The 22,822-nt window shown below is 50.0% G+C and overlaps 2 protein-coding genes across 4 annotated transcripts in view; one reads left to right on the top strand and one right to left on the bottom strand.

Annotated features, from left to right (window-relative positions):
• The window catches only part of LOC117870022 (zinc finger protein 501-like), a 273,140-nt gene extending 261,641 nt beyond the window's left edge, over positions 1–11,499 (bottom strand). For both annotated transcript variants that reach the window (XM_034757194.1, XM_034757195.1), the window contains exon 1: positions 11,306–11,499. In XM_034757194.1, coding sequence (XP_034613085.1) covers positions 11,306–11,387 — 82 coding nt within the window. In that variant the 5' untranslated portion in view covers positions 11,388–11,499. The remainder of the gene's footprint in view (positions 1–11,305) is intronic.
• LOC117869996 (zinc finger protein 239-like) overlaps positions 1–22,822 on the top strand; it is a 1,162,621-nt gene that overhangs the window by 446,951 nt on the left and 692,848 nt on the right. The window lies entirely within an intron of this gene.

The following is a 22,822-nucleotide window of genomic DNA, read 5'->3' as shown; positions in this document are numbered from 1 at the left end:
AGGTTAACGGGCCATTACAGTTGGTGAAGCAGGAATGGGAGGGGTTTATGCCTTCTCCAGGAACTAACATTCTGGACTTTGTAAACAACCTACAAAACACCCTCCGAAACTCTTTAGCCCTTGCTAGAGAAAACCTAAAAGACGCTCAGGAAGAGCAAAAGGCCGGGTACGATAAACAACAGAGAGCGTTCCTTCAAAGTAGGGGACCAGGTCATGGGCTTGAAGGCGCTCCAGGCCCATAAGATGGAAGTGTTGTGGGATGGGCCATTTACGGTCCAAGAGCGCCTGGGAGCTGTTAACTATCTCATAGCATCCCCCACCTCAAACCTAAAGCCTAAAGTGTACCATGTTAATTCTCTAAAGCCCTTTTATTCCAGAGAATTAAAAGTTTGTCAGTTTACAGCCCAGGGAGGAGAGTGCTGAGTGGCCTGAAGGTGTCTACTATGAAGGAAAGAGTGACGGTGATGTGGAAGAGGTGAACCTCTCCATGACCCTCGGACGTATGCAGTGACAGCAAATCAAGGAGCTGTGCAGTAGCTTCGCGCCAATGTTCTCAGCCACCCCAGGACGGACCGAACGGGTATACCATACCTTTGACACAGGTAATGCTCACCCAATTAGAGCCCAACATTACCGGGTGGCTCCTCAAGCCAAAACTGCTATAGAACAGGAGATCCAGGACATGCTACAGATGGGGGCAATACCCCCCTTCTAAAAGTGAATGGGTATCTCCAGTGGTTCTAGTTCCCAAACCAGATGGGGAAAATACGCTTTTGCGTGGACTACCATAAGCTAAATGCTGTGACTCACCCAGACAACTATCCAATGCCATGCACAGCTGAGCTATTGGAGAAACTGGGATGTGCCCAGTATATCTCTACCTTAGACTTAACCAAGGGGTACTGGCAAGTACCGCTAGATGAATTCGCCAAGGAAAGGTCAGCCTTCATCACCCATGTAGGGCTGTATGAATTTAATGTGCTCCCTTTTGGGCTGCAAAATGCACACGCCACCTTCCAGAAACTTGTAGATAGTCTCCTAGTGGGATTGGGAGAATCTGCAGTTGCCTACCTTGATGATGTGGCCATCTTTTCCGATTCATGGGTAGAACACCTGGAGCATCTACAAAAAGTCTTTGAGCGCATAAGGGAGGCAGGACTAACTGTTAAGGCTAAAAAGCGTCAAATAGGCCTAAACAGAGTGACTTACCTTGGACACCAGGTGGGTCAAGGAATTCTCATCCCCCTACAGGCCAAAGTGAATGCTATCCAAAAGTGGCCTGTCCCAAAGTCAAACAGGTCCAATCCTTCTTAGGCTTGGCCGGATATTACCAAGGCTCCGTCTCTCCAAGGACCTGGACACTAGTGCAAAATTATAGTCCCTCCCCAGAAATCTGAAATGGCCACTTTATAACTGATAGAATCTTATTTCTCTCTTGACTTCTGGGAATTACCTATAAAAGGAACAACCCAGTGAAGGTGATACCTTGAGGGAAAAATCTCATGTGTCTTTACAAATCAGTGTAGTCTAATCTGGGACATTATACACTAAAATGCCTTATTCGTAGCCCTATGGCGATTACCTGGTGTCACTACAGGGCAGAATTAAGGTTGGGTGGCTTAGTTGTGAATTTCCATCCCCTAGCATATTGCGATTGCTGTTTGGTAGGCTTGTCTGAATCCATTATGTCTATTTTTTGTTGTTAATTTCAACAGATGATATCAATGTCGGTTTTTAAGCCCTTTCTCCAATTTCAGTGTTCAGAGCTGTGGGCAGTTATGGGGGTGGTCAGACAATAATTATGTAATTACATATTGCGATTCAAAAAAAAAAAAAGAACTTTAGAACGGTTCAAACAGAAATTGTCAATGTCACACGCAAAATCTACAGTGTAAATATCCTTCAATCAAACTCGACTTACTCCAGCAGCATTTTTGCCATTTTGCCTATATAAATATTTTTTTCATCTGTGTATGTGTGTTTGCATTACTATAATGGGGTTCAAAAGGGAGCTAGATAGGTCCATGAATCTATCTTCCAACAGTGGCTGTTAGCCAGGATGGGCAGGGATGGTATCCCTAGCCGCTGTTCGCCAGAAGCTGGGATTGGGCAACAGGGGATGGATCACTTGATGAAAACCTGTCTGTTCATTCCCTTTGGGGCACCTGCCATTGGCCACTATCAGAGAACAGGATACTGGGCTTGATAGACCTTTGGTCTGACCCAGTATGGCCGTTCTTATGTATGTGCAGTGAAATTGACATTTACTGAGATTTACTGATAAAAATCCAATCCTTTCAACCGTACTTTTAAGTAATGAAGTACTTTCATTCTTTCACTTCCTAGACTGTAATGCTTGCTCTGAGGATAATTACACCCTCCCTGTGACGTATTTCACCCTCAGTCCCTGACATGTGCTCTCCACTTTAACCCCATCGTGATGTAGCTCCTTTCTGGGAGCTCTGCTGAGGCCAGTGGCATTATGATCAGAAGGTGACACTCTGACACATGAGCAGAGACACATGGGGGGAGAAGGGAGGATGAAGTAACATGGAGCCTACCAGGGTTGAACATGGCCCTACAGAGTGTGGGGAGCAAACTCTCTCTCAGACTCTTCTTTCCGACCTCCCAGGATCAGTAACTCTGGCAAATCGTTCCCTGAAATCTACATACCCCAATATGTGAGACAGTATCAGCAAGACCAGATTAATGCAGATGCTTTAGGGGCTGCAGTGCCAACCCCCTCGCATAGTTGAGGGGAGTGAAGATCTGCAGTAAAAGCAGGGGTGAGGCTGGGGGAGGGGGACACAGCTAATGGGGGACTGGGAGCCAAGTGGGCCAAGAGGCCAGAACTCAGGAAGGGCTGGGAGCAGAAGTCCTCAGGACTGTTTAGAGGAACTTCAGTTTATTTGCCCCATTTACCATCATGCCATGTATTTAACTTAGAAACTTTTCATTTACATTTAAACACACTGGAGCTAAACTGTGTTGATACATTTCCATTCAAAATGGTAGAGTTTTAATTAGGTGCTTAATCAGATGCTTTTGCAACAGAAAGCCATCAGTAATTGACACGCATTCATTAATTAACCGGTGGAGGCAGGAGAGGGGCAGCATACGGGGATCTTTTCCTGGGACAGCCGCGAGGGGGTGGGACAGGGGCAGAGTTCATGCTTGCCGGATTGCTGGCAGCAGGAACTGGCCAACGCTAGGAGCACTGCTTTGAACGTGAAAGGAGGCCAGTGCTATTATTAAAGTTTTAAGCAGCCACAAGTCTACGGCTTACCACGTCAGACTGCTACCCAAATTCCGCTGTCCTGCCCCGCTTGTCAGATCTGCACTGCAAGACCCCAGGCACTGAATGCGAAGGCCGAAAATTCGACCTTGTCCTGAGTGCGCATGTGATAGGTGCTGTGCATGGTCTTGTTCACAGAGAAAGACTATGTTCTTTGTTCACAACAAAATTTATCTTTCTGAGGAATTCACTCCCTTTTTCCCACAGCTGCGACTGTCTCCCAACCAACCCTGGCATCACACTCCCAGAGGCTAGCGCAGATCAGGCGTAGAAAGAAAAGGACACAGGACGACATGTTCTCGGAACTTATGGGCTGCTCCCGAGCCGAGGCGGCCCAGCAGACCCAGTGGAGGGAAAACATGTCCCAAATCCATCGATCACACATTGAACGGGAGGAGAGGTGGCGGCAGGAAGACCAGCAGGCGACTCAAACGCTGCTTGGACTAATGAGGGAGCAAACGGACACGCTCCGGCACCTTGTGGATGTTCTGCAGGACTGGAGGCAGGAGGACAGAGCCCCGCTGCAGTCTATCTGTAACCGCCCTCCCCCGCCACAAAGTCCCATACCCCCCTTCCCCAAAGTCCCAAGAAGGAGGGGCGGCAGAGGCCGTGAAAACTCACTCCACCCCTGCAGACCGCTCAAGTAGCAGAAGGCTGTCATTCCCCAAAATTTGATAAGTCCTTTCCTTCCCGCCTCACCCAAGCCCCCGTCCCAGTTTCATCCCCTAAGTGTGTAGTTACTAATAAAAAATATGTTTGTTAATTACTGTTTCCATCATGTTCTTTTAGAGGAGAGTCTGTTTGAAGGGGGGGAAGGGGGTTGGTAATTGGACAGGACAGTTACCTTTACCAGGGTACAGACGCGGGGGCAGGTTCAGCAGCAGGTCACACACACATTGCAGTCACTAGGCACCCTGGTCAGTCTGGGAGGTGGTTTTCATGTTCTGTGTGGGGGACGGGCTATGTGACTTTGTGGCAGGGGAGGGCAGTTAGAGATCTTATGCAGCGGTCCTTAACCTGGATCACAGAGCCACGCATCAGGGGATCTGTAACCGTCCTCCCCTGCCACAAAGTCACATAGCCCCCACACAGAGTCCCGAACAGGAGGGGTGGCAGGCTCCGTTGAAACAACCAGTCCACCAGTGCGGACCACTCTAGGAGCAGGAGCCTGTCATTCCTCAAGTTTAGAAGTGTCCTTTGCATCACTACACTACACCCGCTCCCCACCACAGTCTGTGTCCCAGTTTCAACACTTTACCACGAAAACAGTAATAAAGAAAAATGTGTTCATTAACAAATTTCCAGTGATTTTATTTTTAAACGTGTGTGGAACGGGGTTAATGGGGTATGTGACTGGAGAGGATAGTGAACATTCACTGGGTAAGGAAATGTGGGCAGGTTCAGCTTCTCTGTAAACAAACTTAATAGTCACAGGTTACCCTGCTCACTCAGGAACCTAGCTTTCAAAGCCTCCCGGATGCACAGCGTGTCCCGCTGGGCTCTTCTAATTGCCCGTCTGTCTGGCTGGGTGTAATCAGCAGCCAGGCTATTTTCCTCAACCTCCCACCCCGCCATAAAGGTCTCCCCCTTGCTCTCACAGAGATTGTGGAGCACACAGCAAGCTGCAATAACAATGGGGATATTGGTTTCGCTGAGATCAGAGCGAGTCAGTAAGCTTCTCCATCTCCCCTTGAGACGTCCAAAAGCACACTCCACCACCATTCTGCACTTGCTCAGCTGGTAGTTGAAGAGTTTTTTTTCCAGTGTCCAGGGGGCCTGTATAGGGCTTCATGAGCCAGGGCATTAGCAGGTAGGCTGGGTCCCCGAGGATGACTATAGGCATCTCCACAACCCCAACAGTTATTTTGTGGTCTGGGAAGTAAATACCTTCCTGCAGCCGTCTAAACAGACCAGAGTTCCTGAAAACACGAGTGTCATGAACCTTGCCCGGCCATCCGACGTTGATGTTTGTAAAACGTCCCCTATGGTCCACCAGTGCTTGCAGCACCATTGAAAAGTAGCCCTTTCGGTTAATGTACTGGCTGGCCTGGTGGTCCGGTCCCAGGATAGGGATGTGAGTTCCATCTATAGCCCCACCGCAGTTTGGGAATCCCATCGCGGTGAAGCCATCTATGATGACCTCCACGTTTCCCAGGTCACTACCTTTGACAGCAATACCTCAACGATTGCATTGGCTACTTGCATCACAGCAACCCCCACGGTAGATTTGCCCACGCCTAAGTGGTTCACGACTGACTGGTAGCTGTCTGGCGTTGCAAGCTTCCAGAGGGCTATGGCCACTCGCTTCTGGACACTCAGAGCTGCTTGCATCCAGGTGTCCTTGCGCTTCAGGGCAGGGGACAGCAACTCAAAGTACCAGGAAAGTTCCCTTCCGCATGCGAAAGTTTCGCAGCCACTGTGATTCATTCCAGACCTGTAGCACTATGCGGTCCCACCAGTCCGTGCTTGTTTCCCGGGCTCAGAATCGCCGTTCCACAGCATCAACATGACCCATTGCCACCATGATGTCCACGGCGTGGGGTCCCGTGCTTTGTGACAGGTCTGTGCCACTCTCAGACTTCATGTCCTCACCACGCTGCTGTAGCTTCCTCGCCCGATTTCTCACCATCTGCCTCTGGAAAAGGTGCATGATAAGGTGCGAGGTGTTGACAACAGCCATAACTACAGCAATGGTGGCAGCGGGCTCCATGGTCACAGCGGGCTCCATGCTCGCAGTGCTGTGGCGTCCGCGCTGTCACTCACCAGAAAAATGCACGAACTGATTACCCGCCGGCGCTTTCAGGGAGGGAGGGCGGGAGTGACGGTTGGATGACGACAATTACCCAAAACCACCCTCGACACATTTTTCCCCCAGCAGGCATTGGGGACTCGACCCAGAATTCCAATGGGCAGCGGGAATTGTGGGATAGCTGCCCACAGTGCACTGCTTCCGATGTCGACGCTTGCCCCATTAGTGTGGACTCACAAAGTCGAATTACTGTTCTTAGTGTGGATAAACACAGTCGACTTTGTAATATCGATTCCACATATTCGATTTAAGTAAAATCGAACTACTCTCGTAGTGTAGACATACCCTTAGAGTCTGTTTGTATAATTGTTTGCAAGATTTCAGTGGATATTGTGAACCAGCCGTCTTAACCTTTTACTTTGAGATTACTAAATACAATCCAGTGCACCACCCCTGAAAGACTGCAAGCCCTGGCCGGTGACATGCTCCCTAGAGAGCAAACATTTGATGAGCCCTTTTGCCCGAAAAAGTGCTTTTGGCTCTTTGACATCGCTTTATCCGCCCCACCCAAAAATGCTATAGGTAACCAGGTAATTACAGCAGACCTTCACTAGGTATAATTCTACCAGCTATGTGCCAAAATTGAAATGGTTCTGTTTGTTTTATCTTTCATAGACTCAGACTCATAGACTTTAAGGTCAGAAGGGACCATTATGATCATCTGGTCTGACCCCCTGCATGCTGCAGGCCACAAGACCCTTCCCTGGACTCTGCCGTTGAAGTCCCCAATCCTGTGTTTTAGTGACTTCAATCGGCAGAGACCCTCCTGCTGGTGATCCCTGCCCCATGTTGCGGAGGAAGGCGAAAAACCTCCAGAGGCTCAGCCAATCTACCCTGGAGGAAAATTCCTTCCCGACCCCAAATATGGCGATCAGTAAGACCCCGAGCATGTAGACAAGAGTCTCTAGCCTGACCCTTATTGGCCATTATGCTATTTACGTACCATTGCTTGGTTTTCCTTGGCTACTGTGTTTTACCATTAAACCATTCCCTCCATAAACTTATCTAACTTAATCTTAAAACCAGACAGGTCCGTCGCCCCCACCGTTTCCCTCGGAAGGCCGTTCCAATATTTCACCCCTCTGACGGTCAGCAACCTTCGTCTAATTTCAAGCCTGAACTTCCCCACGGCCAGTTTATATCCATTCGTTCTCGTGTCCACATTAGTACTAAGCTGGAATAATTCCTCTCACTCCCTTGTATTTATCCCTCTGATATATTTAAAGATAGCAATCATATCCCCCCTCAGCCTTCATTTTGTCAGACTAAACAACCCAAGCTCCTCTAATCTCTTTTCATACGACAGGTTTTCCATTCCTTTGCGATTATTAGATCCCATTTAAAAACTGGAACTGAAATAACCAAAGCAAGTTAAGAAGAGAGTGGCATCAGGCATAGGTGGGGGTAAAACAATAAAGGGAAAGAACTGACTTTGCAAAAAGGAACATCCCAAACTATCAGAGCCCCAGACCCCCATCCAACTGAATCCACCCCAGCCAGGCATATCAAGCTGGGCCCCTGAAAAATCACCCATCCCGTCTGACAGTGAATGCTGCGTGTTCCAGACGGAGCTATGGTGCGTGCGTCTGCTCTGTTGACGTCCTGCTCTAGCACGGAATGCACCACGGCCACAGGGAGCAGAGACATGGACTCCTAAATGTGCAGAAAACAAAAGAAGCGGTGGTTTGTCCATGGATGCACAGGCTGTCTTGGCAGGGCAGCTCAGCTGCAGTCCCTGCACACAGCTGCGGGTGGGTGTCCTGGGTCGGGGGAAGTCAGTGCCCAGTCCTGTGGGGCTGTGCTCCTGGCTCATACCTCACTGCTGCCCCTCCGTTACCAGCTGCACTGGTCAGCCAGCCCCAGGCCTCATTGAGGTCACTATCCACCCCTCCCCCCCTGCAAGCCTTCAAACGGGGACATGCACCAGTGCCAATCAGAGTGCACTAGTGTAAATTCTGTCTATACGAAGGGTTTGCACCAGTGCCTAAAATATCAGTGTAGCAGAGATCTTCAGTACCCAAAACAGCAGTACGGTGGCACTAGCGGTGGGATCTATTTCTAGCTCTGTCACGGACAGCCTGGGTGACCTTGGACACATCAATGTTTCTCCTCCCAACTTTAGTCTATTTACCCAGCTGCCCTCTCACTGGGGTCTCCTCTCTCCAGAGCTACTCACCACTAAAATGTGTGTGGGTGTCCCCAGAGCTCAGGTAGTTCAGCTCTGGAATAGTCTTACAAGGGCGGCTGTGGAGTCTCTTTCCCTGGAAGTTTTTTAAGAACAGTAGGACAAACTTCTGTCAGAGATAATCTACATATACTTGGTCCTGCCTCGGCAGAGAGAGCTGGACTTGATGACAGCTTGAGGCCCTGTTCAGCCCTACATTTCTAGGATGCTATGCAATACATACAAATGAAAACACAACAGACAGAATAAAACCCACCACACCATAATGCCAGGCAATTCATCCTCCCCCCCTAAAAAAACCCCCTACACTCCACAACATCAAATGACAGAATACAAAGGAGAGCAAAGCAACACAATGCAAACTAACACAACCTAGAACAAAAGTACACCATACAAAAGAGCTCAACTCAAACCAACACAGCACAGGCACCAAACAAGCGGAGGCAAAACAATGCACTATAAAACTATGCAACACAACATGATGCTTCACAGTTCCAAATGGCACTATGCAAAACAGCTCAGCGTAGAACATGGTACAGCACAAGACAGAATTATTTCAATGGAGGCATGGAAGGGATCTTGAGAGGTTGTCTACTGAAGCCTCCTGTGATGAGGCAGGACCAAGTATCCCTAGACATTCCCAGACTGGTGGACCTCTAAACTGGTCTTAAAAACCTCCAATGAAGGAATTTCCACAACCTCCTTTGGAAGTCAATACAACACAAACACAGACCAAAACAATGCTGTACACACTTACGCTGGGCTTGCGGTTAAGAGGAGAGGCAAGAATTCAAACAATCTGGGTTCAGTTCCCAGTTTTGCCCCAAATTCTCCATGCAAACTTGAGCAAATTACTTCAGCTCTCTGAGCTTCAGTTTCCCCATCTGTAAAATGGAGAATAGCCGCCCACCATTTGCCTATTTAGCCTTTGAGCTTTTTGTGCAAGGACTCTCGATCACTGTGGGCATATCTACACTGCAGTTAGACACCGGCGGCTGGCCCATGCCCACTGACTTGGGCTCACACAGCTGCGGGGCTGTTTAATTGTGGTGTAGATGTTCCGGCTTGGGCTGCAGCCCAAGGCCTGGCACAGTCCAACCTCGCAGGGTCTTACAGCCTCGCTCCAGCCCGAGCCCAGACATCTACACTGCAATTAAACAACCCCTTCACCTGAGCCCTGTGAGCCTGAGTCAGCTGGCATGGGCCAGCTGTGGGTTTTTCATGGCAGGGTAGAGATACCCTTGGTGTCTGTTCAGCAGCTGTCACAATGGGGACCCTGATCTTGGTCAGTGTCTGTGCAGAGCCCTGCACAACAGGGGCCTGACCTCAGTCAGGGGCTCTGCAACTCCCGGCATTACAGGATCCCTGATTTTATTTGGGGTCCCTGCAGCATCTGGCAAAATGTGGGGGCAGGATCTCTGTCAGGGTCTCTGCAGTGCCCAGTACAATGGTGGGGCGTGATCTCGGTCGGGATCAGTGCAAGCCCAGGCCCAACAGGGACACAGATCTCAGTCGAGGTCTCTGAAGTGCCCAGCACAATGGAGGCAGCCATCTGGGCTGCAGTCGTGCACTGCCTGGCACAAAGGGGGCCGTGAGCTCGGTCCAGGTCTCAGTTTTACCTGGCACAACAGTGGGGTCTGATCTCAGTTGGGGTCTCTGCAGCGCCCAGCAGAACAAGGCCCAGACCTCACTTGGGGTCTCTGCAGCGCCCAGGCCAGCAAGGTCCCTGCGCTGGTCAGGGTTTGTGCAGTGCCCGGCACACTGGGGGACCTGATCTCAAGCAAGGCATGTGCCACGCTCAGTATGAGAAGAACCCTGATCTCAGTCAGACACCTGGGGAGAAAAGCGGGAAGATTTTCAAGAATTAGCTATCAGTATTTCAGAACTGAGGGGAAAAAATGGGGCACAAACTAAATATTTGCCAATATAAGAGAGAAGCACCAACATGTGGGGAGATTTTATGTCACCATTCAACAGTTCAAGAGAAAGGAGGGGAAATTTGAGGGGATTATACAGCGATATTCAATCAACAACAGAATGGGACGGATTCTTATTTCCTCACATTCACATGGCCAGCAGGAGTGGGGCTGGAGTCAGAAGGTCACTGGCTGTGGGGTCTGGAAATGTGACAGGCAGTGGTGTGTGTGTGGAGGGGGAGTTGCTGGGTTGGGCAGGGTGGGAGAGGGGAAGTAGTTGGGACTGGGAAACCTGGGGCTGGGCCGTCTCCATGGGGGACACTTGTTCCTCCCTTCCCTTCCTGGGCCTTTCCATGCCCTGTTGCCAGCAGAGAGCAGCCCCCACCCCCAGCCCAGCACATCCCTGTCTCAGGGCTCTCCCAGCCTCTGCCCATTAACCCTCTTCCCAGTTCAGAAATCACTCAGGGCAACGATTTCCCACCTACACAAGGACAAATCACTGCAGATAAAAATGGGGGGAAACACCCCAAACCTGAGATTGGAACTGGCCACTGGCGAAGTGGAGGGAAAATGGGGCACAATCGGGGGAGGGGAACAGAGACCTTCTCAGGGATCTGAGGGAAAGGGGGGGGGTCACCCTGGCTGTTGCTCGTTGCTCTGTAGGGAGAAGGGGGGCAGGACTGGAGAGGAGGGGGGGTCCCCACGGGAGGGGGCAGCGGTAAATCCAAGGGGATCTCAGCCCCCCCCCCTTCCCCCCCCCCCCCGGGGGGGCCCCCCCCTCTCCCCCCCCCCCCCCCCCGGCCATGTCCGGGCTGCACAGACATTTTCCATCCGCCCCTTTCCCAGGTCTCCCCCCCGCCCGGCAGCCCCCGCCCGGCCCCACGCAGGGACCCCAGTGGGGGCTGGTCCCCTCCGTGGGGCCCCAGGGCAGAGCCTGGACGGGCCGGGGGCGTTGGGCTCCTGCGGGGACAGCAGCTCCGAGCCCCCCGCGGGCGCTGCCCCCAGGGAGCAGATCCCGGCGCTGCGAGATGCCGGGTCCCCCCCACGGACACTGGGGCAGAGTCACCGCCCGGCCCCGCCCCCGGGGCTCGCTCCGGTACCTGGAGGCTGCAGCTCCGCAGCGGGGCGGGCAGAGCCCGGGGGGGTTAATGAAGGTCTCTCCCCCCGCCGCGATCTGCGCATGCCCAGAGCTCCAACGGCACAAACCGTCTCAGGCCCCGGGAGAGGCTCCAACGGCCCAGCGTGAGCCAGGCAGAGCCGCAGCGCCCCGCGCGCGTTCGCAGCGCGGCCCCGCCTCCCCGCCGGACGTCACTTCCGCCCCCGGGAGTGTCCGGAACTACATCTCCCAGCCTGCCCCGGGAGCGCTGCTGCCCTCTGCAGCCAGGTAAGGGCGGGCCCAGGGGTCAGCCTCAGCCTTTCCCCATCTCCTCTCCCCTCGTAGAGACCCCCCCCGCCCCCTGTCCCCTCGCCCGCAGTGACCCCCGCGCCCCTCCCCCGCCGGGCCTCTCAGACCCGCCCCCGGCGTCTTCCCGCGTCTCAGGCTGCCTCTCACACTGTGATACTGATGTCAAGCTCCAAGCCTTTGCCAGGCACTGCACTTACACAGCCCTCCACAGGCAGGGACAAACCCAACTGTGTTACACCAATGATCTCCCAGCCACTCATGAACCATCAATGGGCTCCAGCCAATTCCCCAGCCCTGCACCCCAGAACTGTCCCATTTTGCACTGGTCAGAAGCCTGGCCACTGTAAGTTCATTACCTAGTTTGCCACTTTGTCAAAGGGAAGTAGACATGCACCAGCCTTTGTAACCTGGGCAGATTTCTCCAGCACTTTAGACAAACTCACTGGTAAGGATAAAACATTAAATCTGTATCTCTCTCGGCTGCTTTCTGTGTCTTCCCAACCCCAGGGGAAGCCCTCCTCCCCCTGCCAGTTGGGTCATTTGCATTCTTACAGACAAGTATTTCTTCAGTAGAATTTGCATCCTGTCTTAGAGAGACAGTTAATTTCCACAAGCATATTGGGACCGACCAGTGTCCTGAAAAACTGGGACCTGGATTGGGGTTCCCCCCAACACCCCTTTCTCTATCCCTGAGAAGTCAGCTGTGTGACTGCTCCCTTTCGGGAGGTCGGTTTCACAGTCCGTCCTCTCTGAACCCGAGTCACAGGCTGAGTGCCTGGGTGCAGAGATGCTGAATCAGCCACTCTGTCCTGGGCATCCTCTCCCAAGTGACCAGTGAGGAGACATTCATGTACTTCCACTATTCTTTCCCCAGTTTTCTTCTCTGCCCCCCGCCCCCGGGCACACACCTCTGTGCTTTCTACAGCAGTCTATGACCCCTGTTCAGCTGCAAAGGGCTCACAGCCAACAGCCTGGACAGTTTTCTCACTGACAGGCACTTTATCCCCCTCCCTTCCTGAGGTGGTGGTGGTGGTGCCTTCAGCTGCAGTGCAGGAACTGGTCTCCACCTCCTCCACACCTGGAAGAATGCTGCTTCCCCCTTCTGCAGAGCAGTTAAAGAGACTCTCTCGCATTCGTTCAGCAGTTCATGGGACTTTACTGTTTCCCTATGAGGTCCCAGCATCGTATTTCTTCTTGCTGCAGGTATAACAGCCTGAGCTGCACTGAAAAAATCATTTCCAATAAGTATGTCAATGTCAATAGTTTTTAAAACCATCAGTGTTGATCTGCATTTCAGTCAAAGACACATGAATCCTGTAACCTCCTACTAATAAAAGTTCTGGCAGTGTTACCTTCTTGTATTACACTCTGCTTAACCACAGAAATTTCTGCACCTGTAGCCTCCCATTGTAAGTATCCCTTGCCATGAATCTTGAAAACCTTGATGTGCTGCATGTCTGGTTCTGCAGAGGGTAATCCCACAAAACCAAGATGATAAGTGTCCGGCGCCTGTGAGATTTCTGTGTTGAGGACAGCAGTATTAACATGGGCTATTTGTTGTCTGCTTCCTCTCAGTACACGGCATTTATTCCTCAGGTGAATTACAGGGATAGCACCTTTTTGGCTCTTCTGTTTTCACTGGAGGTTTGGGATGGGGATTAGAGGAATGGTTTTGGGGATGTGTGACGCTCTGTACTTCGGGGGGACATCCTACACCCCCATCTTCATCTTTATAAAATGATTGTGTGGTATCCAATGCAAAGTTTGTCATGTTGGGTGTGTTCGGAAGGCTCGTGATGCACTGTGCATGGTTGTTATAATAATTGTTACTGTAATGTTATAGTAAGGTTGTAGGTTACAATTTCATGTATATAGTTATGAGGCTGAAAATGTACCCTCGTGGCTTAAAGCAAACCCATGCAAAAACTCTCCAAGAGCAGAGAGGCAGTTCACACCTCATCATGGTAACAGCATGGATGGGACAAACCCAGCCCAGCCTCACAGGAACAATGGACGCTGTCTTAGGCAGCAATAAAGAATCTGTTCGACCAGGGGTCTCAAACATGCGGCCCGGGGAGTTATTTCCTGCAGCCCAACAAGCTCCCCTCACCCACCGCCCCCCTTCCCTCCCAGCGTGCCGCATCCCCCGCTCCTCTGCCTACCTCCAGGCGCTTCCTGCCACCAAACAGCTGTTTGGTGGCATTTAGCACTTTCCAGGAGGAAGGGGGAGGAACAGGGAGGAGGCAGAAAAAAGGCTGGACAGGGGTGGGGATTTGGGGAAGGGGTTGGAATAGGGGCAGGGAGGGGGCAGAATTGGGGTGGGGACTTTGGGAAAGGGGTGGGAATGGGGGTGGGGAAGGGGTGGGAAGAGGCAGGGCAGGGCCAGGGCCTCATGGGAGGGGTGGAGTGAGGGTGGGGGGGTTGTATCTTTATATGTAAAGGTGTCCGTGATGCGGCCCTTGCGCCAATGTACTAGTCCTCATGTGGCTCTCGTGATGATTTGAGTTTGAGACCCCTGTGTTAGACCCTGGAGGGAGTCACCCCTTTCCTTTGGGCAGTTTGGGACTGTGATGAGGTAATACTCACCTGACTCTGAAGGGGGGAAGCCAAGCAGAAAGAAAGGATATGATAAAAGGAAGTGACATTTTGCCATGCTCTCTCTCTTTCGCCTACATCTTGTGACAGGGTCAGGGTAGAGGAGAGTGATAGAAGGTAGATCTATTAGCCCCAGATTAAGCAGGTCCCTTTTTGCTGAGTAAGATAATGGGCTGTTCCAGAACAATCAGGAAGTTGCTGGAATCAATTATGGCAGGCAGGCTAATTAGGACACCTGGAGCCAATTAAGAAGCTACTAGAATCAATTAGCACAGGCAGGCTAATCAGGGAACCTGGTTTATAAAGGACCTCACTTCACTTAGTGAGGTGCGTGAGAGGAGCTGGGAGTAAGAGGTGTGCAAGAAGCTGAGAGTGAGTAGGCGTACTGCTGGAGGACTGAGGAGTACAAGCGGCTACAGCCATCAGGAGGAAGGTCCTGTGGTGAGGATAAAGAAGGTGTTGGGAGGAGGCCATGGGGAAGTAGCCCAGGGAGTTGTAGCTGTCACGCAGCTGTTACAGGAAACACTGTAGACAGCTGCAATCCACAGGGCCCTGGGCTGGAACACGGAGTAGATGGTGGGCCCAGGTTCCCCCCAACTCCCTATTGGATAGAAGAGGAGTTGACCTGGACTGTTGGTCCCACCAGAGGAGAAGGTCCCTGGCCTGTCCCCCGACTAGGTGGATCAGCAGAGACTGCGGTGGATTGTTCTCCTCCCTTTCCCCAGGCTGGCCAGTGATGAGGTTAGCTGAGTGAACAGCAGAGTTGAGCCACTAGAAAAAGTGGGCAAACTGAGAGCTGCCGTGAATCTCTGAGGTGAACAAAGTTGCCTATAAGCGCAGGACCCACTGAGGCAGAGGAGGAACTTTGTCACAATCTATGGACACCGCCACCACCAAGTGACCGAACCACTGATCAAAGGGGAGACCCTAGCCGAAGAGCCAGCCTGTGGTGAGAAGCCTCTAAGTTTGAAAGGACATTGAAAGTGTTACGGTCCGCTTAGAATGTGTTTTGCTTTTATTTCATTTGACCAAATCTGACTTTGTTGTGCTTTGACTTATAATCACTTAGATCTACCTTTATAGTTAATAAATCTGTTTATTCTACCTGAAGCAGTGCGTTTGGTTTGCAGTGTGTCAGAGACTCCCTTGGGAGAACAAGCCTGGTACATATCAATTTCTTTGTTAAATTGACAAACTTATATAAGCTTGCAGTGTCCAGTGGGCATAAGTGGACACTGCAGGATGGAGGTTCCTAGGGTTGTGTCTGGGACCGGAGATACTGGCTAGTGTCAGTCACTCACAAGTAGCTGGGAGCAGCTGACATGCCAGAGGCTGTGCGTGAGCACCCCAGGAGTGGGGGCTCTCACAGCAGAGCAGGGTAAGGCTGGCTCCCAGAGGCAAGAATTGGAGTGACCTAGCAGATCACTGGTCCAGACAACACCAGAGGGGAATGTCACAGGCTGCGAGTGCCCAGCCTCCCAGCCACCTTCCTTTTTCCCACGGGTAAAACGGGAACCCTGCTTCCCACCAGGTTTAAACTTCCCTTTGTGTGGTTTACACTCACTCAAAGCATCAGCTAGAGAGACCACCTCATCCAGAGTTCACATTTTTATCCCACAGACACTGCTTCATATCATCTCTACATATGCTTAAGAAATGTTCCAGAGTAACAAGTTCAAACATTTCTTCAAAGCTTGCAATTCCCCTTCCCCTCACCATTTCCCATCAGATCTTTCATCCTGTTACACATTCCCCGTTACTCAAACACGCATTTCTCTTAAGACTCCTAAAATTCGCCCGATCTGTATCAGGGTGATCTGAAATCATTTCTTTGAATTTCTAGTAATCTAAAGCATCCTGAATTGGCATTTCCTTGAATGTATTCAGAACTTTACCAGTTAACTTTGCAACCAAAGTGGGGATTTTCTTGTCCCCAGGAATCTCATGACTCACACGCAGCCTCTCAAAGGTAGTGAAATGTTCTGTAACATCATCTGTCACTTTGGATGCAAGACACAATTGTTCCCATTTGTGGATTTTTGGAAGGTGGGAATCAGTGACAGGGGAAGGTTCTGGTTCTGCTTTTCTAGCCGTCCAATTAATGGTTTTGCTCTTTCTTTCTCCTTCATGGCGAGTCTTTGGCCTTCAGCTTCCTCAGCTTTCAGCTCTAGGGGCAATGCGGAGATGCCAAAGCTCCAGGTCACCCTGACGGACAGGGCAGGCAGTCTGATGAGAGATTTAGGAGGCCAGGGGGTCCCTTCCTCCATGTCAGCTGGAACTACCTGGGGCCGAGCTAAGGAGAGAGCAGGAGCCCAAGCAGAGCCGGGGAACCGAGCTGTGACTGCCAGAGCCAGTGAAGAAGCCCAGGGACATGGAGGCAGAGCAGCGGCAGCCTGTGGCTGGAGGTGGGTGTGGGGAGCAGCTTGGGAGAGTGAGGGGGACCCAGGGCAGAAGCGCAGGGAGACGCCACCAGTCAAGAGGGCTTGCAGGCCAGATTTGGGGGATCGTAACCCCGACATGGGGGCCGATGCTGGGAAGAAGTGTCCTGCCATCTAGCGCCTGAGGACATGTGACCACCGCCAGAGCAAGTGTCCGATCTGTAGCATCTCTGCACCACAGCCAGGACCTGGGAAGGAGGCCTGGGACACGTGAGGGAGAGACTGTGAACTTCCCTTATGTTCCAGAGACGCTGTCTGTGATATCCCTGTGCCACAGAATGAGATTACGTGTTTGCCTTTAACCTTTCCCATCTTTCCTTATTTTTTAAATTGATTGCTATTTAATAAATGGTATTTGCTTGAAGCATATGCAATGATCAGTGGGTCAGGGAAGAGTCCAGTGTGGAGAGAGGACCCCAGAATGGGGACACCCTTGCCCCTGTTCTAAGTGACCACAATAAGATCGGGGGTAATGTCTGTGGGAGGGGAAACAAAAAAGCCCCTCTGCCCCCCCCCCCCCCCACATGCTATTTTTGCAAACACTAGTGTCTGTCCATCGCGGCAACTGTTATCCCCTCTGCCCCTGCCTGTGCTGGAGTTTTACCCTCTGTCACCGCCTCACCCCTGGGTTTCCCCTCATCCCTGATTTTGCCCCTCAGCCCCTCTCCTAACCCTGCCTCCAGCTGACCCCACTGACCAGTCCATTTCCACCCCCTCCTCAGATTTTCCCCCTTTGAGTCCCTGTAAATAATAGTCTGCAGAATATGATTCCAAGTAAGGGCATGGTGAAGGGAAGTGGCTTCAGCAGATGTTACTGAGCATGCCCAGTGCACTCTCAGTAGCACAATCCTACAGACAGCAGTTTCTCACACTACAGCCCGGGCTCCCAGCTCACACTGGAGGCAGCAGCACCAGCAATGTCTCCTACCTTACAGAGCTCCGCCTCCAGGAGCTGCCCCATGGCTCTTTTCCTTGTTTTTCCTGCTTCCTTCTTCCCAGCTCCCTGTTCTGGGCCCTTCCTGCCTCCTTCAAGCCTAACCCGGCCTGCAGCTGCCGCACTCACCAGGCCAGGGACTTTCTGAGGTGGGAACTAGCCCCATCTCTGCTGCTCCTCTTGCTTGTGTGTGTCCCAGAGCCGCTGCAGGGACTGTCCCGCACCCAGGCTCTCGTTCCTATTAGCACTCGCAGGGGCCAATCCAGCTACGGGAAAATGATTGCCCCTGGGAGCAAGGAAGTGACCAAGTCTCCTTGCAAGGGGGCAGGGGGATGGAAGAAAGGGAAAGAGGAGAGAGAGACCGAAAGGGGATAGGGAGAAATAAGTGGGGAAAGCAGCACCCAGCTCTTTTCTCCTGCATCACCCCTGAGTAGATTGCTCCTGAGCTCTGGGTAAATATCCCCCAGTGTCCAGGGTCTCCCAGATCCCCCTGCCTCCCAAGGGAATGCACATAGGTGTCTCCTTCCTGCCAGGCATGATTACAAGCAGCTGTAGGTGTCACCCTTATGCCAGGATTTGAGACAGACAGCATAGCTTGGGAACATGCGTCTGTATTTACAGTCTAGTGTGACAATCCCCTTCCAGGAGGTGTTTGTTCTCTACTCCTGCTGGATGGGCACAGAATGGGGCAGCAAAAGGCTTGTGTCAGTTTCTGGTGCTGCACATTCCTTAACTTAGGACAGTGTGAAATGAAGAAAATGGAGATTCAAATAAAGGGAAATATACAAATAAAAGTTCCAGCCCCGGTTGCTTACTGAAAGAAATGACTCAACATCCCAGTTACATGTTTTATTAACACGAACAAATAAATCCAAGAGCACACATCACTAAGGCTAAATGACTATAGACACCACTCAGCTAAGGGTTAAACAATACAGTGACAAAGTTCAGGTCAAATCAGTAAATCAATGAGTTAAGAAGGATATTGCATTGGAATCAAGTCATCAATTTAGTCAAACCATCAGATTAATACACCAGAAAACCAACCTTTATAAATCGTAAAAGAGCAACCCAAGAAGGCAGGTGAATAGTTAGTGATGCCGAAACCCCAATCAGAGATTTTTCCCCAGGCAGTGCAACCCAGATTTACCCAGCTGAATATTTCAATACCAAAACCAAATTATTGCTTACATTTAACCTACAACCTCAAAGCCAATTAGTTTTCTTCTTAGATGTCACTATTGTGTAGCTAATACTTCCTGCCTTCTCGCCCCAAAACACATACAGACCTTAGAGAGACATTAGTAAAAAAAGTTCAAACAGCTCTCGCTGAGCAATACATATCTGACAGCTCAATTCCTTGCAGTGCTTCCATAGGTGAGGAGCATGCATTCAGTCATTTCATAGGGCAGAGTTTTAGGACTATTAAGATTTGGGGAACTATTCTTCCTAGCATCTTCCCTTTATAGATTTCAGAGTTGTGTGTACACACACACCCGCCCAATCTCATAGAAAAGCTGGGAGGTCTCCAAGTTCATAAAAAGAAACAGACAAAAAATAGAAGAAGAAACAAAGCGTCTCTAAGATTATAAGGGGTTGGATCTCTGCACCTCTCGGTCTTTGGATTCACTTGGAGTAGGAACTGTAGCTGCAGTTTAGGAACCAGGTAATGGCATAGATGGTCCAGCACTTTGGACTCGCAGGGTTTTGTTGACATTGTGCTTCATTCCCCAGAGGGGATCAGTCCTGGGATCCTGGCAGTCAGTCCCTCTGAGGCTGTGTCTACACTGGGAGAGTTACAGGACTGGGAGTTACAGTGCCACTCAGAGAGTGCTGAAGGGAAACCGCTATTGTGTGTTCACAGTCAGCTGCCTTTGCAATAGCGTGTTCACACTTGTGGCACTTGCAGCGGTGTTGGGAGCGGTGCACTCTGGGCAGCTATCACACTGAGTATTGCTTCCTCTTCTGCCACTCAGCATTGTGAGAAGACAGAGGGGATTGCGGGGCATCCTGGGTCCTGTCCCAATGCCCCGTGATGCATTGCTTCGCATCCCAGCAATCCCTGTGCTTCCATCCACATTTGGCGCCATCTTTCAACGGTTGGTGCACTGCGTATTCTGCCTCTTCGTGCTGCAGGAATGGATCCCGCACTGTTGACCAATATGCTACATGTCACGAGTGGCAGTGGAGTTTTCCTTAAAGTGCAAAAGCAGAGGAGTTCAACATTGATCTCACCACATGTAGTAGCTATGACAGGAGATCGCTTGTGGCATTCACAGTGGAACGCCGCGTTTGGGCTCAGGAAACAAGCACTGAGCGGTGGGATCACATCATCATACACATCTGGGATGGCGAGCAGTGGCTGCAGAGCTTTCAGATGAGGAAACCCACAGTCACCCGTCAAGCCCAGTATGCTGCCTGAGAGTGACCAGTGCGAGATGCATCAGAGGGAATGAACAGAACAGGCTTGTTGACCTGCAAGGTGAGAGTCTTTCACCCTTACCTTTAACTTTATTTTTGTGGATTCCTACTTATCCTATTTTACCACAGCTCCCCCGAGGTTTCTGGACTAATCAGGTGTGAACCACTCCTTTGATGCAGATGTGTCCCAGTCCAGCTGAATTGAGGCAGACTTTGGGCCAATGTCAGTTTGGAAAAGGTCCGCTTAACCCAGCAGGTTTCTCAAAGTATCTGTTGCTGTGAACTGCATGTAGTGTGGATGTGTCAACCCCAAAGATATCAAACATGAAAGAAACACAAGGCCAGTTTTGGGGAGGTTTCCAGAGCCAGGCCTGTGGGTTACACAGCTGTGCTCAAAAGGAAAAGGGGCCTCAGCACCTATAAAAATAACTGGTTGCAAAAACAAAACAAAAATTACATTAAAAAACCAACCCCCTAAAAACCAACCCAGAAAAGCTACCATCACACATCCATCACCATTTTAGCTTTTGACATCTCCTGCCTGATGTGACATCTCTGCTTTGCAAACAAGAGACCTGGAGAACTCTGTGGTTGTTACCCTCTAACTGGATAAAAGGTTCCACATCTTGTCTCGAGTAATTTTCCTCTTAAGGGAAGATTTATTTTAAAATTTATTATAATAAATTCCATTTTACCGTCTATACTGGGTCTCTATTCTCGTACATGCTATTTCTCTCACATATTCCCCCACTAACTCCTTTGGAGTGAGGTTTCAATTTCAGAATTAGCCACCATTTCCTATGTAGTAGGAGGGGGCAGGGACAGAACTAGAAGAAACCTGAATTATATTGTAACACTGAAAGTTATCAAATGATCAGCCTCTTCCGTTAAACATGAAGTTATTTAGTGTAACTTCATTGTCGCTGGTAACAACTTATTCAAAGATTACAAAATATAAACCTATAGGGCAGTTTTCTCTTCATTTTCACACTTTCTAATCTTTCAAAGTAGCAGCAGGAGGAGAAGTGATACAAATGCATTAGTTTTAATAAGAAAAGCGAAGAGACCAAACCACAGACTCTGGCTACCATTATTTGCCGAGCATGGAATGGCTCTGAAGGAATCAGCTGTTTCTCTCTGTGCTTCATGAAACTTTGGATCCAAATGGTAAAAGCCAGTCGTGCCCAATTTAATCATGGCATCCTTTAGGAGCGTGACCAATGCCACTTAACAAGGGAGCAGGGTTCTAAAAATAGTTTACCTTGGCCACAGGTCACCATAGCTTCTATCTCTGGGGTGAAAAATCAACCTCCAGTACCTGCAATTTCTACCTGAGTTCTTGTCAAATCTTTGACCTTACTTGGAGTAATTTTACACTTCTCTGGAGCAGAATTCTTCACCAACCACATAACATATCAGTAGTGATAGTGAGGTATAACTCCCCCAAATATGCCCTTTTATTTCTTTAATCTGGTGGCACAGATTTAAATTAGGACCTAAATTCAGGTACGGCTTAGAATCCGTGTAAGATCCAAATTGTCAGGTATCTATTAAAAATAGGTATCTTTCTGCAGCTATATCACATTCAATATGGATTTAATTTTCTACACATTTGCAGCATCTCCCAGGGGAGAGTTGAACTGAAATGTCACTTCCATTTTTCCCATCTCTACCTAGATAGGGATTGCCTTTCCCAGATAACAGGCAACATGCACCTGATTAGGAAGGAGATATCTTCAGGAGCGACCTCCTGCAGAGCCTGGGCCACAACTGCTTTGGGAGCCCAATGCATGGGCATTTTGCTTAGTTCCAAGTCATTTACTAGGGAATCCTCTTCCCAGCCCTTTAGAAAAAATATTGTCTTAACCAATTGAATAACGGGGGGATTGGGATGGCGATGGGGAATAAGGAAATCCCTCTGATGTACTCTATCTTCTTCTGTTGTTACAGAGAGTGAAATGACATTTTTCACTATCTCTGCCCTGTTCCTGCTCTTTGTTATAGTTCAATATATTTTAAGTGAGGAAAACCGTAGTAAAAATATCTGCTTTCCAACACAACCTGAAGCAACATCAGAGCAACTGGGAATGAAACAATTTGTTCCCAAAGGGGGAACTTGATGACTAACAATTGCTTTGAAATGGAGGAACAGTATAACCGTGACGCTCAGGGTTTGTTTAGGTCGGGTCAAGGGGAAAGCTAATGCCAACCACTGCACCTGGGCTGCATCTGCTCTACAACTAGAATTTTCTTTTTACACCAAAACCACTAACTTGAGCAGCCAACGCCATGTACAGTCCTAGTGGATGTCAGGCACAGGTAGTTTTTGCCTCAGTGTAGCTTGTTGGGAATCAAACCTCTCTCTCCCTCCGGGAGCCGATGAACAGTACTGGCTGGAGGGACACTGTGACAATGCGGTTCTGGCAGAACCCAACTGAGAGTGCCAACTCAGGACAAATTGCTCAAATAGGGCAGTTACAGCCCAAGGCTGGGGTTTTTTCCACCTCTAAGGCAAACCAAACCAGCCAGACTAAGAGGACTTCGGTCTCACCCCACTGGCTAACCGCAAGTCTCACAAGCAATCTCCTTAGACACTCCAGTTTCCCAGTATTACCACCAGTGCCACTCGTTATGGGGACAAATGGTTATGAAAACCAATACCCCAGTAAAAGAAAAAGGTTCTCCTGATCCCAAAGGACCAAGCCCCAGACCCAGGTCAATATACAAATCAGATCTTACCCACAAATCACGCTGTTGCCAATCCTTCAGAATTTAAAATCTAAAGGTTTATTCATAAAAGGAAAAAGATAGAGATGAGAGTTAG

The sequence above is a fragment of the Trachemys scripta genome, chromosome 25 (genome assembly GCF_013100865.1).
Source record: "Trachemys scripta elegans isolate TJP31775 chromosome 25, CAS_Tse_1.0, whole genome shotgun sequence".
Taxonomy (NCBI): domain Eukaryota; kingdom Metazoa; phylum Chordata; order Testudines; family Emydidae; genus Trachemys; species Trachemys scripta.
The sequence above is the reverse complement of the archived record's forward strand: the minus strand, read 5'-3'. Positions and strand labels throughout refer to the sequence as shown.